Here is a 20,915-nt window from a genome sequence, read left to right as displayed (position 1 = left end):
TCCAACCTACAATCAAGGTTGATTGGCCCCTTCAACTAGCTCAGTTGTCAGTTTGCCAATCACTTCATCAATAGGAAGAGATGGAGGAAATCTTTGACCATCTTGTTCATTATCAATAAAAGAAAAGATATGTCCATTCGTAACTACATCAGCCAGTTCAATACCATCATTTTATCAAAATTTAATTATAATTATTTTCAAAATAAAAATCATAAATCCTCACAGGATTGATTGACTATGTGGTAGCATGCGACATCCAATCGGTTTAATCTAGGATATCAAATCAATCAACTACAAATTAAGAATCAAGATATGATGTTAGGATACAATCGACGATGAAATCTCATGATACTCGATCGGATCAAGATAAGGACCGACAAACTATCCAACAATCAATGGTTAAGATCTCTTTATTAGGATCTATCAAAACTATTAGAAGGTCCTTTTAAAATTAGAAGATCCTAGAAGAGAGACATAATCTAGTGAGAGATATTTTAGAGAGAGCAAATGAAATTTTTTAAAGAGAGAAATTAGAGAGAGAAAGTGCAGAGAGAAAGTGGGAAGAAAGAGAAAGAAGAAAGAGAGGAAAGAGATTGAAACTCTCTCTCTTTCTTTTTTCTTTTCTTTTCTTTTCTTTTTTTTTCTTTTTTTTTTTTTTCTCTCTTCTTCGTTTGGGTGAACAGGGGATTTATTTCTTCATTCCATTCTCCAAAACATGGGCTACGGCTAGCGTGGCTATGCCCAATGATGGTCGAAAACCTTGCGACATAGTTAGTGTCCCTGGTTTGGCAAATCAATGGCGATCAATGGCACCGACAAAATAAAGAAAATTAAAAAAAAATAGAGAAAAATAAGGCTCAACTTTTCAAAAAGAAATCCGGCAATAGATCGGTCAGAATTAAGCTTTTAAAGGTTGGAAATAATAAGCGGGATTAGTGAATGATTCAAGGGATCCTTATATTATTTCCAACGTTGGTTGATCTTGATTTCTAGTGAACACAAGGAGCTTAACTGATAGCTTTCTTGGCAAAAATTTAAAAAGAAGAGAGGGAATATCTTAGCTGAGGTTGTCAGTTTCTAGAGAAAAGTGGATCCCCTTCAAATAGAGGACCAAATAACGGGAGATTAGAATGTAATCTGACTCCAATTCGAAGTTGGAGTCTAGGTCAGATGGAAAAAAAAGAACTCCTTCAAACTCTTATTCATGGTTAGCTGCACGTGCTGGTCTTAAGATTTTTTTCTTTTTGCTGGTGGCTAATTATGCTTGACTAAATCGGGTATTACAAGCTTTCAATCTTGATTCATTCTAATATTAGTTATCATCACAGATGGGAGGGATATTGAGAGTGAAGGCGATAGAGGGAGGTGGGGTAGAACTAAATCAACTCTTTATGCTGAGATTCTTATATAAGTCCAGGATTAGAATTAGGCTCGGGTGCCTGTTAGGCTACGCTAGTTTCAGTTCAAGGTCTGAATCCCACATGAGTGTTTGGCTTTAGGCTAGACTTGGGTGGTAGTCAAGCCCAATTGGAGCTTGGATCAAAGACGAACTCGAAGCCTGCCCAGCCAGGCTAGCCACATGCCCCCTCTGTTGCATTAATCAATTTGCCATTAAAAAATAAATAAATAATGCTATATATATTTGTTATCCGTAATTATGTTTGGTATAAGCCAATCAAATTCAGACCTACGTAATGCTACCATAGCCCAATTGTGGTACCAAACAAAAACTATACGCTGTACAGCATAAGGTAATTGGTTAATTCACAGGGTTGGTATGAGACACAATAGGTTTGTGGTATACTCGTATACGTGCTAGTCTCCATCATAAGCATTTCTTGATTCCCTTCCATAAACACATAAATGACACCCATAACTTTAATGTGAAACCAAATTCAAGCTCTCTCACAGTATCATGTTTATTCACGGAAGGAACAAGATTTTAATAACCGGAACAAGATTTTAATGAACAAAAGAAAATGTGTTTCTATTAATCGTTGTTGTACTCAATATAAGTCCACTTGATTATTCCATGTTTCCAGCCTGAAAATCTCATCTAGTAGACAAATATGGAATCAAATTCAAGATTTTTCTTGAAGCTTTAAATTTATTTCACGAAAGGAAACAAAGAGCTTGATGCCGATCAAATTAGCCCTACAATATGTAAAATAGTGCCACAGCAGCAATATGAAGTCGAAACTAGGCTCTCTCTCTCTCCCTCTCTCAACTGATTAATTCAACTAGTACTTAGCATGTCCAAAGCACATGCATTTCGAGAAATGGGATGGAAAAAAAAAAAAAACAAGAGAAAATATCGAGAGTGCAGACAACTTGGGATTTTTTTGTGCTTTTTCTTGATTTTTGATTGAATCTAGGAGAGGAGTCGAAGCATGGTGGGCCATCAACAAGCTTGGACTTGACTCTTTTGGAAAAATGAATAAAGAATCATGGAACAAGTGGAGTTGAGCCTTTTTATAAGGCATAATTCAGGAGTTAGAAAATTAAAAAAAAAAAAAATTGAAGTCGCACTCAGAATGGAATCGAAAAGAGAGAGTTATCATTATAATATTAAGATCAAATAAATAATATAGCAACGCAATAATATACTATAATGATACAAAACTTGCAACCAAGCCATGAACTCTATGATAGACCCAGTGAAGACAAAGAAGCCTCCAACATAGTCCTCAAGGGACCAACCTAAAGTCATCGAAGGTGACCCCATCGATGCCCTAAGTGTTTCTCCCATGCCATCGATACCCAAGACATGGACTAGACCTTGCTAAAGCAAGAAAGAATCATTGGTCAGATAAAGTCTACGTTCATAGACGGAACAAAAAGAAGACACAAGCATGGCGAGCGTCAATAATGTATCAAAGGAACATGAGACCAGATGGCTGCTATGCTAATCTTCCACCCAGCATACATTATAAGTTGGATCCTAAATACCAAATTGTGAGCCGTTTGAATTAAATTTGCATTAAAGTTATTATGAGGAGATTTAGCGTTCCTGTGATTTCAAAGAGAATCCCTCCAATGCTCAATATCATTTTATACAATCCATATCTACGCTCCATTCCCTTGCTCTGAGTAACACATGCAATTGGAGAAAGGGAAGATGCGAAGAGAAGAGTGAAAGAGGATTACACATGAAGCTGACAAACAAAGGGGAAGAAAAATTGGAGAAGACTCCGTTCATCGGTAAAAGTTTGGGGAATGGGTCTACCACAGCCACAGAGCAAAGGAGCCTCAATGTAAGCCATACTTGCAATACATGCTGATCACCAAAATCTAAGAAACCTAAAGAATTTGTTTTAACAAACAATTTCAAATAGTAAATGCATTAAAAGGCTGATTGAGATAATAATGCAAAACAATTTATCTCAAGATATTGGAAAATTACGTCTTCTTTAACTAATATTAATCATAAACAAGATTGGTAACTTAATACCATATTTAATTTCATGTTATGGAAAGATAATGATTTGAAGTAATTTCACACATAGAGTTGCATATTTAATACATCTAGTCTAGCAGCGGCATTTGATAGATTAGAGAGCACCCCGTGAAGACAAGCAGCATTACAGCTCATTGCTTATAGATAGGCACGACAGCTAGCAAAACCAGTTTGGAAGCTCTATCTACAAAACATTATGGATCTGTTTATAACACAAGGTCAGAACAAATTCTAAGTTCTATGCAGTATCAGGAAAGAAATTTTAAAAAACAACTTGTGAAGGTGGCAAACAACAAGTCCGTCCACAAGGAAGGATATTGACATGCCACTATGCAGTTTATCAGACACTGGGATAAGTCCAGACAATTAAAAACCACTATACAAAATGAGGGCGGCGGATGGCATATAACAAAAGCATAAAAGACAGCTAAAATCAATGCAAGGAAAAGAAAAATAGGAAAGATCGGACCACTCTTTGATGGGCCTCGTTGCTTTAGCCCATCCATCTCAGATAGACAGCAGCTATCTATAATGTTAACACACTTGATCCAAGTTAAAGAAAAGGACAACCAGCCCTCCACCAAGTAACTCGATTCTCTATACAACAACCGCTGGTGTTAGGTTAAATGCTGCTACTGGCTCCAATGGCCGTGAAAACTCAGGGAATGTCTCTGCTGCTGCTAATGGCAATACTGCTGCACTTGCCTCCTTCAATGGCTCTGTGTAATGGAGCTCAATCTGGAGTCGGCGATGGAGAGGTGTCGAAGACATCAGCCCCTTCTTAATATCAGCCTGCAGTTCCCTAATTGGGATTGCAGCTAAGAAGCTCTTGATGTATTCCTTGCAGGACTCTTTCCCCTTGCAGACAAGCTCCCCCTCTGAAGCGTCATTTCCACTATCCTGCTCTCCCGTCAAACCATCCACACTACCAGCTCCTGTGGCCTCGCTATTAGCAGTCTTCTTCTTGGCAGAAAGTTTGTGTATTGTCGTGCTTTCATCAAACTTCAGAATGTAAGCCTGGTCACACCCTTCATAAAGCCTCTCACCAAGTGTGTCTACTATATAATAGGCATCATGTTCAACTTTAAGAAAAAAAAAAGTGATCATTCCAGCTCACAATATAGAGGTGAGGACTTCCATCAGTGGGGAAATCTGGTCCACCTTGGCTGATCTCGTCCCAGATGTTGTCGAAAGACATGGCACCATGCAGGAAGTCAAAGCCGCTGTTATCATCACTGCCTTCAGGGTGAAAGAACCCGATGAAAGACTTCCCTGGAACAACAGAAAGTGGACGGATCTCTGCCTGGAGAACTGTTTCAAGATCAAAATGCTTGTCAGGGAAGCGCTCCCGGTATGTCTGGTTCTCACAGAGTTTTCTCCACTCACGAGAACCTTCTCGAATGAGGCTGTCAAACTGAGACTTGATAGGCATCATAGCTCGGTTGGTTTGAAACCAATCGGCGATGACAGCAACTAGAGCTGTGCATGCACTCTCACCAGAAGCTTGCTCGCTCCTCTGGTCAATAGATGCAAAGAAGACCTGGGTGGAAAGTTTCATGTGACCATCGCGGCTCACTAGGTCCTTTGACTCCCAGCTGCCTACCACAAAACTGTCATCACCAAAATCAGATACTGATGAGCGATTCATAGCACCATCTTCATCCACCTTTTGTCTCTGCAAACAAAATCAACCAAGACACTTTAAATTCCTCCTTGCAACTTCCAAACTATTTAAAACAAGAAAAAACAAATAAATTGTCATACAACAATGAATACCCACATTCGATAACCTTCTCTATACCTAAAAGCAATCTAAGAGGCCACTTATTAATCTTATATCTCAAAAGATGCTAAAGGACAACAGATGCCACATAAAGAAGAAAAATAGCATATCAAATCTGAGATCAAAGAACAATGAGTTCAGCTAAACATGTCCTACTTCTATCACATAAAGAGAGATTATGACGACAATGACAAAATATAGCAGCAAAGAAGCATACCACCACAGAGAGAGATTCATCAGAAGAGCTCAGCAGCCGACGGTCATAGTCAATGTCATCTCCTCCCTCTTCTCCATATGTTTTCTTTAATAGTGGCTCGCCTTTGGCTTTTGGAGATCTAAAACTTAGCTTCCTCTTTTTCCATGGGAGGATACTCCTTTTTGAAGTCTGCAACATAGATTGTTCAGGAACAGATGATGCTGTCTCCTCCACATGTGAATAGCCCACATCAGATCTTCGATGACTATAGTAGACCCAGTCCTCGTACTCCCCATCTGTCCTCGCATCATAGTAAAACAAACCCCCAACACAGTTAGCAGATGCCAATGTACCATAACTGAACGACTTCCTAATATTAGAATCCTCTTTCCCATCTTCCAGCTCTCCTTCATCAAGATCATCATCAATAGAGTCCGTGTCAAATGGGTATGTGTTTTCTGCATCGTCACTCCTCGCAGAGCACTTGCTTTCACTACCTTCATCATCCCGGCATGTCTTTTTAGACTTCCGCGTTGACACAAACTCTGTAAGAATTTTCACCTTTCTCAATCCAGCTTTAAGAGCAGAAAGCTCATCTTTCTCCGATGAGAGAGCATCTCCAGATGAAGGAGACAATGGCGCAGGCACCATTGGCCTCTGCACCATCTCTGGTGATTCTTGGAATGTTCTCAATTCCAACAAGCCGAGAACCAGCTGGAACATGAATAGCTTCCCAAGTCAGAAAAACTATGATTTCAGTGGAGATAAAATTTTGAAACCTCAGATCAAAAGTGGGAACCAAATATGCATACAATAAAATCAACAATGGATTAAAATGATAGTGCAATTATGCTACAGAGTACTAGAATGATCACCATAACTATTATTAAGCAGCATTAGCCTTCTTGTAGTAAACTAACCGGGAATCAAATGAGCAATCTTGGTCAGGAAAATACAAGAAGAATGCTCAAGAAATATCATTATGTCATACAATGCAATCAGGTATCACAGCACAACGTATAAATTGACATACATGAAGTGATGGAGGAGACCCAGTAGCAACACCAGGCAGCAACAATGGAAGGTTCAACTCAATTGCTTCTTCAGCTGAAGTTGTGAAATTGGCCAGATTGAATGAAGCCATTCCAAGAATAGATGCCTTGTTTTTCGATCCTTGGTTCACTCCCTAAAACGCAGGAAAAATAAGGTCAATATGATATATAAACAAGATATGCATGCAACACACACACACACAAAGGCCAAGCAATAAGATAATAAGCACATTTGTAATACAAAAACAAGATACTAGCATCTTTTTCCTTTCCAAGGTCCTGTTTGGGAAGTTCCTGCCAGATCCAGCAGGAACATCCTGGAAGAGAGACTAGAAGTGGGAGAAAGGAAGCGAGAAGGAGTGGGAGAAAGACAGCGAGAGGGAGAGGGAGGAGAGGGAGAGGACAGGTGATTGCAAGTTCCACTCCATGGAGAGCAAAAGAAAAAAAAGAACTCAAGAGGTCTTTTTCTTTTTAATTCCGCTGCGATAAACCCTAATGCCCCTGCATTCTCCCTCTCCCTTTTCAACGATGTCGGTCCCTCCCACCCCAATGATATTTTCATGATGATCCCACTGGATGCAGTGGGAGTTTCCAAAAAGGCCCTTAGTTAAATGGATTAAAAGCCCAAGATCAACTAAAAGCAATGTTATTCAAAAGATTTTCACTTTCCAGGGAATAATTCTAACTTGAATGTCTTCAGTTTCAATCATAGAATTCAACGTTTGAAATGCCATGCATAAATGCTAATTATTTTGGTTATTTTATTACTTTATTGCAACATATCTTCAGTTCATTTGTAATTTAGTCATGACTTACTCCATTGCAGTTTTAAGTTATCTTGTTTTATGGCTAGTGATAACAAGAAGAAAAGGATGAAATGTTTTTGTGAAGAAATAATGTGGAGAAACTATGTTTCAGTTAGGATGAATGAGAAGGTACCACAAAGGAAATAGGAGATGACCATGTGCAGCCATCAACTTCCACTATCCTAAGTCGGCGAAAAATTTTACGCATATAGGTGGCTGGAAAAGATTTTGGAGGGTCGACCACAAAATAATGATCTTATGTGATATTGTCTTTTTTACATTGATATAAGATTTTATAGCTGGTTATTGTTGTTTAGCAATAAGACTAATGAATCCCTGAAAAGACCGAATTATGAATTTCCAAATTAAGAAGAAAATTCCAGCCTTATAATCGTTCCAACACTGTCATAATATAACTTCTATTTTAAGCTCTCTTTCTTTAAATATCCAAGTCTCTATAAATATAGAGAGCCTCAAAATTTTTAGAGGGGGATTCTAAATCAAGGACAGACTCATGATTTGGAAACTAAAAAACCTTCAACGAACTAAAAATTAACACTTTAGCCTCTTAGTAAGAACTCTAGATTATGCATCAATATAAAAATTTAGATACTTTATACGGGCTTACAATAATTAGTGCCAAAAAAACCCTCTAAATTAGGGGGGAAATATTCAGAAAAGATACAATTAGAAACCGGTTTTCACATGGATAATCCAAATAAAGAAAATCAATAGTGGAGAAGAGGGGGCATCTAAACGGAAAACTTTTCAATCAAACAATTTTTGATGGATAGAAGATTGATACCAATAAAAGGGAGAGTGGATTGAAAAAATCAATCATCTTCTCAAGAAAAAAATACCAAAAAAAAAATACAAGCCAAGATAAATATTCATGCAAGGGGGAAAAGATCATTGAGCTAGCATATAAAAACCCTAACTTCCAGTTGTAAGTTGTCATTAGTATAAAATATTTAAATGCACCAAAAAGATGGAGAGAGAGAGAGAGAGAGAGAGAGAGAGAGAGAGAGAGAGGGAGACGGAGAGGGAGGGAGAGGGGGAGGGGGGAAGAGAGAGAGAGAGATAGTATATTAACTGTCACAAATTGGTCAGCTTGAAAAACCCCAACATATAGTCAAAAATGTGCATATAGATTGCAGCAAAAAAGGCCAAATATAATGCTCAAAATACAGAGGGAAAAAAAACATAGAAGGAGAAGGTAAATTTCCTCAATAGAAAGACGAATTACAGAGAAAACCAAAACAAGATAACTGAAATGAGTAAAATGTAACAAAGAATTCAATTAAAAAATCACAGGGCTAAAATTAGTACCACATTGAAGACGGCGAACGCGATCTCCCACGGATGGAAGCAGTTCTCCCTGTGGGCCGTGAGGGAGCACACACTTTCGAACTCCTCGTTCCACTCTACCGACCCATCCCTCACCTCCTCCTCCCTCGTGCAGTTCCTCTTCACCGTCCGCCGCAGCGAGCTCAGCGCCGCCTTCGGCCCCTTCCACCGCACCTCCGCCGTCACCCTCGCAGCCATCTCCGCCTCCACCCCGTCCATCCGCCGCACCACCAGCCGCACATGAAACTTCTTGGACATCAGCGGGGGCCACGGCCGCCACCGCATCATCCTCGCCACCATCCCCGCCGGAGCACTAAACCCCCCTCCTCCTCCTCGGCCGCCGCCAAAAAACGCCAAATCTCCACCAAAACGACCTCCGGAACCCCGAAAAAATCCGCGTTTTCGCAGCGAAATCGGCGAGGAAACCCGGAAACTGGTGCAGATCGCTCGCCGGAAGGGGTTTGTGGGGAGAAGATCGAGGGAAAGACAGGCGAAGACGGGGAGAAGAAGGGAGAAACGCGAGGGAGACGCGAATACACAGAAGGAGATACGGATTTACACAATAAGTTTAAAAAAAATAAAAAAAAGGGGGAAGGAGAACAATAAAACGGGAGAGACGGGGGTGGAGATCTCCGAAGCCACGGCCGGTTTTATCTTCTCGTTTTCCTCTTTTTAATCTGTTGTTATCTTATCTCCTGTTTAACCCGAAACGTGTGGTTAGTGTTGAAATTACTAAAATAGTCCCACAAATTTTTTAATTACCTGAAATATCAAGGGCACTTCTGGAAACGAATCGGTCTTTTAAGGGACCCCGCAGGACTTGGATATGGATGGAAAATGGGGGTAATTTTGGTAAAAAAAAGTAAATCCACTTATGAGCGTATCTTTTCCTCAAATATCATATCATAAATATAATATACTAAGAGGATATGGCATCAGGATACCAGAAATTAATGCATACCATAAATATATAATATATATACTAAGAGGATATGGCGAAAGACAGTTGGCTCTGGAGTTTAATATGGGATATGCTTTTGATTAGGTATTCAAAATTTCTAAAAATATTAAAAAATTGATCTTCAAAAATATCACGAACTATCTCAAGATGACAACGAAAAAGAGAATTTTCATGGGAATATGCTAAATTGATAAATTATTACTTCTTAATTAGAAGATTTAATAAATACGATGTAATCGAGTCGATCTTAGTTGAGTAATTAAAAATTTGAGCTCGACTCAATTCAAAATATTTGGATTCGAAACTCAACTTTAGATCGATTGAACCTTAACATTTCAAATTTGAACTCGGCTTGATTAAAAAAAAAAAAAATAGTACTCGAGATTATTTGACTCAACTTGAATATTAGTCAAGTAACACTCGAGCTCGAGTTCGAACTTAAATTCAAATCCTAACCTACTAATAATATATTAATATATATTTTAAATAAAAATAATATTATTAAAAATATATACAATCTTAAATAAACTCATCAGTTTTCAAATCGAGTACTTTGCTACTTGAGTTTAACTTGAAAAACTAATTGAGATACTTGAGCTTGATGATAGTTGACTTGAGTCGAGTTCGAATAACTGGAAAAAACAGCTCGACTCATTTTCAATCTTACTAATAATTATATAAGAGATGAAAGATATTTATAAAACTATTTGAGCTACTTGAGTTTGATGATAGTTAACTTGAGTCAAGTTCAAGTAACTTGAAAGCAGCTCGACTCATTTTCAATCCTACTAATGATTATATAAGAGATGAAAGGTATTTGTTGGGCATGCTGCATTCCTTATACTTGATTAATTTGAATTAGAAGTATATTTTACAATTATAAGTTCAAGTTGTGCTTATGATAAAATGAATATTGGAGATAATCAAGCATGGCTCATAAGTCTCATTCAATCTCAAAAAAAGAAATAATTAGCCATTATTTAAATAGTCTAACAAGTGCAACTTATAGTTGGTTAATATATTCTCATTTGTATATTTTGTTGCTTTTTTAATAGAAGAGACCTTGTAAACAATAGGCTACACACCATGATATATTCCTCTCTTGTATACTCCTAAGCCTAAACCTTGCAAAACCTAATGAAATGGAATTTGAACTAAAGGACTCATGGTATATCTATTAAAAATTTTATCAACTTGGTCATTAATGCCAATTGCTTGGACATGATATTTAGATTATATCAATTTAAATAATTTGATACTAGCCTATAGGATTTAACTATGCATCGTTATTAATACAAATATTTTGAATGTGAAATTTTCTATGAATGTGAATTTTGTGGCTAAATCCTTGTGACTATATGGTAGGAGATTACTAATAATGATAGCATGATACCACTGGCATGTCCCATCATATCAGCATAGATTTTGGTAATAGACAATACCAAGTTAATCTACATAAGTACAATAATGAAGCATGCTATTGTAACCCAAAAAAATAGAATAGATGCAACATACATATAGTATGCAAACCTTCCTATAGACTATTTAAAGTGATTTTAAACAAGTATTTGCTCATTGTTTATACTTCATAAATAGATTATAAAAAGTATTTAATATGATATTGTATTTTGGAAAGAAAAATTATGGTTGATATAGATATTTGTTTAGTCCGTAACTTAGAATCTATAACATATTAATTTATAGAATGTAATCAAGTTTTAAGTCCTTGTATTTCTTATCTATATTCATATGCATTAAAACATTGGATTAGATTTAGCTACAAAGATGTTAGTGGAGGCTTCATTAAAATATAAGATTTAGATGGATTATACTAGCACATAGTTAACATATATAGCTATAAGATAAATTTAAATTAATATTATTGCATATAGTATTAAATTTTACTTTTTAAAAAATATAAATATATGTCTGTTTATAAGATAAATTTAAGTTCATTATTTTCCTTCATTATCTTAAGAAATACTCAAAAAGTGTTAGAAGTGGCTAGCTTAATTTAGTTTCTATGCTTTTAAATTATTAATACATTGAGAATAGAACAAAGAGAGAAAAATATCCCAAAACTTCTAATATAGTTTTCATCAATGTTTCATAAAAATTATCGAATATTTGTTTGGCTAAGAGAGGAAATTATCAAGATATCAAAAATTAATAGATGCAATATCTTAAGAGGATATCTTGGGAAATACCTAACCTTCTAGTAACCATGGAGAGGAAAGTTAATCTAGGATTTGTTTTTATTTGTTCTACAAAACTTTCAAGATTGTTTGAACTTAATGATCCATCAATAATTCTTATATATCATGTTTGTAAAGCAAGCTATATCTTGTTATTTCTTTACTTTAGAAAAGAATGAAGCACAAGGTGAGGTATCTAAAATGTGAGAGAGTATAGTGATGGTAATTTTATTCAAAAAGAAGAGAGATATGAATGGAAAAATAACTTATGTCTATGTTTCAGAATATACTAAATAAATTAATTACTATTAGTAAATAAGGAGAGTTTATAATCATACATTAGATCGAGGAGATTTGGTTTGCATGTATTATTTTCTCTAAATGATTAACTAATAGTAGATAAGTACAATCATATGTGAGAGGAGAGAATTTGTAATAACATATTTGCAAAGAAAAATGATTAATTACTTTATTAGCGCAATTTAAACATGTATTTATGTCAAAATAGTTATACAAGATGATAATTGGTATGACAAGCTTGATTTGCAATGTCATCAAAGCATGGTTGATGAGTTTAGGACAAGTCTAAATAAAGTATGATTAGACATAATTTAACTAGTCCAAATAACTACCATTTATAATTGATTTGTAGCTCTTTATTTATGATTTTATTTTTGATAGAAGAGGTCCATAGACAATGACTTACCTAATAGGGGTAGTTCTCCTCTAAAAATTCTTAACCCTCCGATATCTAGTGAAGGTAATATATGAACCTAGGACTCTTGGTACAACAACTAAAGACATTACCAACTTGATTATTTGCACCAATTATAGAGATATAGTTCAAGATGGTGTCAAATTAAATAATCAAGTACCAATTTATAAGACTCAATTATCAACAACATATCTATCCAAATATTAAGAAAATAAAAAATGCCTTAATAGAAAAAGGAATATGGATATGTCTACAAAACTATAAAGAAGATTTGGAAATATATAATTTAATAAAGAAGATATAAATATAATACCATGTCCTAGTATAAGATTTTGGTAATCTGGATGCATATATTATTGAAAAGAATATTATTGCAATAAAAAAAATGTAGCATACTTGTTGCATATAGCATATCACATTAGAGATTTTCAATCGATTATACAAAGTGACTCTTGATAAATATTTAAAAATTATTATTTTTAATAAATCATAAAAAGAATGTGACATTAAATTATAATTGAAAAATTATAATTGATTTGGATATGTATGTGGTGGGTATCATGGAATCAATAATATGTTAGCTTATATACTAAAATTTAACTTAAGTATCCATTTTTTTTCACATTTACATATATTAAGATAACATGCTAATTTAATTAGGAAGATGTTATTTGAGCCATCCTTGACATACTAAATTCTTAAATTGATTATACTAATAACATAGTTAATATATAACTTGTAAGATAAACTAAAATCAACTTTTTTATCATATATATTTTTGATATAATCGAATAGAAAATGATTTTCTTTAATTTGTTCCACTTGAAGCTTTCAAAAGAATAGAGAGTTTCAAAAGTATGATGTTAGATCCTCTTTTTCTTTTTTAATTATTTGATAGAGATTACAATATCTTTATTTACACCCTGTGAGGTATGCCTAATATATAAAATTCAGATTAGATTTCTCTTCTAGTGGGAAGAGATCTACAACTTTCTTATAATCTTCACAATAATCATGAGAAAAGCTAAAATTCTTTTTGATATAGAATTGACTTGTATTGTTTTCAATCACTTTATCTAATTTTTTCTATATTACCAGATATTCTTAATCAAAAGTCTTTTCTAGAAAAAAATAATTCAATTTATTTGATATATTTTAAGATCCAAATGAGAAAATATGCCCTCGATCATTAGGCATACAAAACTCTTGAAGCACAGATTCTAAGAAAAATATCTAGAATAAAAAGAGTACCTTAATTAGATGTTATACATGTAAGTAATAGTCTGAAAATTTAGGATCAAATCAAGACTTAAATATGGTAGAATTTAAAACTATGATCTAGACCTACCTGATAAAGACAAAGTGGTCCACAATGGATCTAATATTTCTTTTTGATCAATTTTGATATTATATATTTATGACTTTTTAACTTTTAGAAAAACAAAAATTTTCACCCATTTGTATGGCAATTATATGCCTATTATATTTTTTCAATAATTGATAAAAACTAAGTAGTGCCTGAAGTAGCATAACTTCATAGTATTCCTATAAATTTAGATAAATCATAAATTAAAAAAGAATTGAGAGGAACACATTTTGTAATTTGTATATATCTTCACCAATTATTTCATGTAAATTACCATTATTTTCTAGCTCTATCAATGAATTTAGTAACTCTATTATGCTTTAAAAAGTTATCTTATAACGGTAACATTTTTCTTTTCTTTTTGATACAAAATAAAAGATAGCATACAATTCAAATAAATAGATCTCTATATATTAAACTTATGCTACCATTAATTGAGATATTAATGAAAGTGCAATAAAAACTAGTTCTCTAGTGATATCTGGATGGAGATTTAGTATTTTTGCTGCATATTTTTTGATATTTTTATTTATTTTAGATCAATATTTTTCGTTTCCTAAATTAAGTACCTTTCTTATCCAACATTTTTGTTCCATTAATGTTTCCGGATCATGTCCTCTTATGGCAACTATTTGTCAACAAATAGAACCCATAGCATTTTTTAAAAAGAGCTAATAGAGGTTTTTTTTTTTTGTTATCAATTAAAATTTTCAAAATTATCTAAAATCAAAGATTCATCAATTATTCTTATAATAGTATTAGATAATTTATCATAATAAGATAAATTAGTAAAGAAATATAAGATATTTGATAACAGGAAGTATTTTGATTCTATTAAGAAAGAAAAGCTAGACTAGATTTCGATTTAAAACTATTTATATGTTTGATAATGTATCGTTGTTGTTTAGAACATGATGTATAAAATGTCTAAAATTTGGTAAATATATACTTAATAAACAATAAGGTAATTTAAATAGGCTGGTGTAGAATTGAAAATTAGATATCGGAGGTTGTGGGGGCAGATTATTAACAATTACTAAGAAATTTACAAGATGAAAGGTCATACAATGCAAACTAAATGCAAACAACATGAATAGATTTTAGGAAACAAAGGAGAGAAAGAGTGAAGGGATTTATTTCAACCAATTGAACACTAAGACTTTCTGTTTGGTATATATTGAACCAAACTTGAGCCTATCATGACCATCTCTGGCTCTCCCTCTCTCTTTCTCTGTATTGCAAATCAAATAAGGTGAAAGAAGAGCTAGCGGGCAAGGATAAGACAAGCATATCAGAGATGCATGAGAAGGATTGGTATCATTGTAATGGCCCCACAAATAAACTTAACCAGTATCTAGATTGTATTGTCTAGTTTGTTTCTTTGAAATTTAATGCACGTATTTAATAATCCTTCTATCTTTGAAAAAATTAATAGGTAACAACTAACAAAGCAAATTCTATATTATAGTTTGTTAAAAAATGGTTGTCTCTAGTCAGCGCTTGGAACAAGAATTAAAGTTTGAGTTAGGTCTTCTTGACCCCTAAATCAATGAGGCAACAAACTTCCCCATATCCTAATAATAAAAGCAAAGAGAGGCATTATTCTCTCATGCTTTATAAGTTGGACGCCACATGGTTCTTTGCATAACAATTCGGAACAAGTTAGAAAGGGTAGTGAAAATGTTAGATCAAGTTCAAATATATACTGTATTTGGATTCGGACTCGATATGACAAATAAAGTTTGGATCTAGACTTGGAACTATCATAATAAGTAAGATTTGACCTCGCATCCAAACCCAATCGATAATATGATTTAAGTTTAAATTTGAGTTTTTCTGAGATTTAATTCAACATATAATTTTAGTAAGCCAACAAACCAAAGATCAACAACTTCCCGAGCTAAAATGACTATCACAATATTCCTCAGCATATAAAATTCAAATCAAATTGCAGGAGGAAAGCAGCACTAAATGGAAGGCAAACGAGTAGTTTTTTTTTTTAAAACAAAAATCCAATCATTTTGGGAATACATTTAAGTTTCCATTTATACCTATTTGACTGAAGCAAAATCAAAATCTAGGTACCAGCTGACGGCATGTGAATTAAAATGGAAGTGGATAAAATTTATAGAGAGCATACGTGGGAAAATAAGTACAAAGTCAAACATGATGAAAAATAATTGGGAACAGAATGTTTTGTATGCTTCGAAGATATGCATCAAAAGATAGGTAGTTGTGTGTGCTTACCATGCGTGTTAAAATATTAAGAAAAGAGTAATAGATAAATTCTAGAAGTATTTGAACAGTTTAGATAAACATCTTTTTTTGATGGATATTCTAAAATATGTATAATACCCTACGGTATTTTTTCAGCATCATAGATGATCCCATTCCAAAGTAATTAATGTAAGTCTTATACTTGTAGCCAATCCTCCTTATGTTTCCGAGTTTTAATATCTCTCTCTCTCTCTCTCTCTCTCACATATTTACATATATATTTGGATTATCATGTATTACACGATGGCCTGTGATCGAAAAGTAGATGTATTACAAGGTTTGCTGTCTCATGTATGGCATAGGTCCTGTTTCATCACAGGTCATCATGCAAATCATGAATGGCCATGATTGTTGGGGGCCTTTCTAGACCAGTGATGGAGTGGAGAGAACACTTTTATTATACACTGTGTCCCTCAAAGTCAGCTACCAGCACTCCGTGTACAGCCGAAAGCAATTTACTGGTGGTGTTCTTTGCATCCTAATGTCAACTCGCATGCGGTTCTTTTAAAAGTAAACTACAATAATGGAGACAGATCATCTTAATAACCTTCTCATGCCCAGAAGTCTTCAATACTTGGATCACATATTTGATAGAAGAAGGAAAGATAAGAGAAAGGAGAACACTTTCTACGTGCGGGTGTTGACAAAAAGGACGAAACTGCACATGCTATTAGCGGTGACGTTTGCCTTGGGATATTGCTTTGAAATGACTTACAAGTTACGTATAGCAATGGCATTTGCTTTGCTTAAAATCTATACAAGGTTTGTTAGTTGTATTGAAGTAGCTAAACCATTATTGTATTTGAAATTAGCAAATGAGAGCAGCTCCTCTGTATAATATTGATAGAATTGGCGAAGATCGACCGGTAGTGATAGCAATGGTCATTCCTAATAGCATCATCAATTCATCATCATGCTGTTTTCAAAATCTTGGGTTCCTTTAAATCACATTCAAACATATATACATTTGATCTTCTCAGTATATTCATGGTTGGCCGGTCAACATGTTCACACGCATTGACCTATCCTATATATATATATATATAACATGCACAAGAGGCTTTACCACCTCAATCCATCGACACCCTCTACTTTTTTTTTCAATGAAATAGTAATTGCATTGTCCCTAATATTTTGTCAAGGAATATATTTATAGTTTCTAATCTTCCATCATATTTTTCTTGTAATAATAATAATAATAATAATAATAATAATAATAATAATAATAATAATAATAATAATAATAATAATAATAATAATAATAATAATAATGATAATAATAATAATAATAATAAAAAGAAGTCCCAACTTTTGTTTCTATCATCTTAGATCATGACATGCAACAAGATCTTTCCTTTCACACATAAGCTACTCTTGTTTTGGAAAATGACGTAGTTTTGTAAGATCAAGCAAACATAAACTCATCAAACAACATCATAAAAAGAAGATATAAATTAACAAATAATTTTTTTTTTTTTTTTTTTTTGACAAGCCATTGATAGGTTTGCAATTCTCATGGCCACCTAGTTGCATCATGTAACTCATGACCTCTGGACCACCAAGGCAATGATTCTGGCCATCCTACATGTGGATGGATGCCTTCGGAACTATTGGTTTGTGCTCCGCTGTCTATCATGTAAACAGTACAAGAACAGGTGGAATGAAGTGGAACCATTTATTTATTCCAACCACCTTATCTCTGTAACTTTACAACAAAGGAAAAATGAGAAATGGGGGCAGGTAAGTAGTCTTTTTATACGTTGTTTTCTACCAGATTTGCTTGTAAAATTGTACCACGTCGCGTGAGTAAGGTCCCAGATGCAACCTGTTACACTACATTTCCACCACCAAACAATTCTGGAATTTTTTTTTTTTTTTTCAATTTGGATGCACGAGTGCTTAGTTGCTAAATACTACTATGTACATTGGACCTATAGATACGGCATCAGGCGTGCAGGAGTCAGAACCCTCTACGTGTTTTGCCCGGAGAAGGCTGTATAATGGATAGTTGCTACATTATATCCATCTTGTAGGCAGATGGTATTACGCTTTCAATCCGAGATTATAAATCAGGGATCATGACGACCACTATATTTTAAAACTCTTTCTACAAGTACGTGAGATATGCATCAATTCAAACATATAGTACTAATCAAAATAAGATTCATATGAATTCAATCTTTTCAAAATTTATTTTTATTCATAAATTAATTTCTTTCAAAATATCCAGTTCATCTTGACAATTATAAACTATAACTATACTTATATCTTGTAGCTAGCCCAGATAGATAATGTGCCAATACATAACTCCCACTATCAGGTATCGATATACCAGCATACAATCTCCACTGGTAAGATATTGATATACCAGTGTATAATTTCTATTGGTAGGATATCGATGTACTAAAGTATAATCCCCACTAGCAGAATATAATATACCAGCGCATAACCCCTACTAGCAACGTATCGATGTGCTAGCATATAAGTCATATTGGAAGGATTTCTATACATAGTTAGATTGCGAGTCGAAATGCATCTCGATTCATATCTCTCTTTTTGATAAATCAGTTTTGTATTTCAATCGAACAATACACAAAACCATCCATAATCAAAATCAACAAATCACAACTCTATAACAAAATCAATACAGTCGATAATGCATCAAACAATATAACTTAAAATTTAATAAATATCATACTTCATATTCATAAATTACAAATAATATAACTTAAAATTTAATAATACAAATACTATACAATTTGTCAATAAATCTAGAAAAAGAGTCGTATTACTTATCTCATACGTACTTCAATAAATCTACATAATTTCATAATTTTTTTAAAAAAATTTTAGTTCATAAATCATATCACAATATCCTACTATATTAGATATCTTATCGAGACAACTATAACTCTATACATAATTGAGTTTAATAACTAGAAAGGATATAAATAATTAAGTAAGATTGGATTGACAAGTAGCTGAATCTAACAGTCCAAATCGATTTGGTCATAATAATTTTATTCAATCATGATCAAACTAGGATATAAATGGTTCAACAAAGATCGAAGATGATCAAATCAGTAGGATCCAACAAGAGTCAAGATGGAGGCCAATATGATGTTTGATGATCAAAGATCAGTTTGATCAAATAACTTAATTTAATCTAGATCACTTAAGATACAAGGATTCGATAGAGATCAATGAAACTTAAATTCTATGATGTTTGACGAAGGCTTGAGGGGTGTGGGCATGCTATCTGACCAATTTGATAATTTGAAGTCTCTTTACTAGGATAATTTAGATTCAAAGTAGCAAGACTCATGACACTTCATTAGGTTCATAAATCAAGTAGAGAGAGAATAATAAAGGAGAGAGAGAAATCAACAAGATGAAATATGGCTGATTAGATGAGATAATTTGACATCTCGATCGATCTGAACAAGATGATTTTATCAAATCATAATTGAACTAGTATATAGATAGTTTAATAAAAATCATGAATGATCAAATCTAATGATATCTGAATCTGATAAATATGGATGCCAACACATTATCTGACGATCATAGATTAGGATCATTCACTAAGCTCAATCAAAATCATCGAAAGAATATCTTTTACTTGATAAATCTTAGAGAGATAAATTTCATAGAGAGAGAAATAATTCTAGAGAGAATGTATAATTTTTCTAGAGAAAAATTGTCACACCTCGTGACTTGATGGGCCAAGCCAGCATACGGCAGACGGTCGCATATCCCTAGGGTTTTAATCCCATAGGACATGCAAGGCCTACCTCCACATTTATATGTATTCATATCAATCTCAGTCAGGGATAAGAAAAGCAACTCTAATACTTTTATTCAATTAAAAATAAAATATTTCACAAGATAACAAAGATAAATCAATATTTATTTCAAAAATAAATTAAAGTAATAGCATCAGGTTTCTATGCTCCTTACTGCTCCCCAAGCCCTGTATGCCCTATGGTGCGGACACCAGAGCCATCAAAAATCGGCAATATGATTTAAGTTCAATTTGGATCGAAGAAACCTCATTAGATTGATTCTACTTCAGTTATTTATTTTCAGTCAATAAATTTTTAATGCATTTAGCTTTGGGTCCATAGGGCCATACTTGGATTTGTCCACGTCACCTTTAGAGCCACCACTCTCCACATGCCAAGAGAAGAAATATGCATGCCAGCGTGTGCCATGCTCATGCCAAGTTGTGTCAAGCATCAAGCACCCACATGGAGTTTCATTTCTTCCTTAGAATTTCTTAAGAGTTCTTGGCTATTTACTTATTTTGTTGAAGGCTGATTTCTTTCCCATGGTAGATTATAATGCTTTACTTTTTTGTGGATGATTGATTTCTTCCTTGTAAAAGATAAGAGATTCCTAAACAAACAGGACCCTTAGAGTCCTATATAAATCCTTGTATCTTCCATGAAGAAGACAATGAATGATTTTACAAACTCCACAAATACTTGTGTCAATCGCTCCGAGAGGGAGAGGGTGTGAGACCCAAAATCGCCTCATAAGGAGAGGGTGTGAGGCCCACTTTCTATCCTACTCTTTCTACTTAAGATCCAGTATTTTTGCGACTCTGATCGACTCCACCATCTACCCACGCAAGTCTATTCCGTCAAGAGAAGATCTGTCTCCTCCAGAATTTTCATCTGTCGTGCTGAGAGAAGGAGTGATTTCTTATTCTACAGATCATATGCTGTCAAGGACCTTCGTTCCTTAATAGTTAATCT

General features: G+C 34.1%; 1 protein-coding gene across 1 annotated transcript; it reads right to left on the bottom strand.

Annotated features, from left to right (window-relative positions):
• Positions 1–3,515: 3,515 nt before the first annotated feature.
• On the bottom strand, positions 3,516–9,296 carry LOC105034474 (uncharacterized). Its single transcript, XM_010909657.4, is given in 5 exon segments — positions 3,516–4,555; positions 4,557–5,132; positions 5,458–6,150; positions 6,470–6,622; positions 8,624–9,296. Coding segments are annotated over 5 exon segments (2,241 nt in total). The 5' UTR covers positions 8,942–9,296; the 3' UTR covers positions 3,516–4,054.
• Positions 9,297–20,915: the final 11,619 nt, after the last annotated feature.

This window comes from Elaeis guineensis, chromosome 2 (assembly GCF_000442705.2).
Source record: "Elaeis guineensis isolate ETL-2024a chromosome 2, EG11, whole genome shotgun sequence".
NCBI classification, from domain to species: Eukaryota; Viridiplantae; Streptophyta; class Magnoliopsida; order Arecales; family Arecaceae; genus Elaeis; species Elaeis guineensis.
The sequence above is the reverse complement of the archived record's forward strand: the minus strand, read 5'-3'. Positions and strand labels throughout refer to the sequence as shown.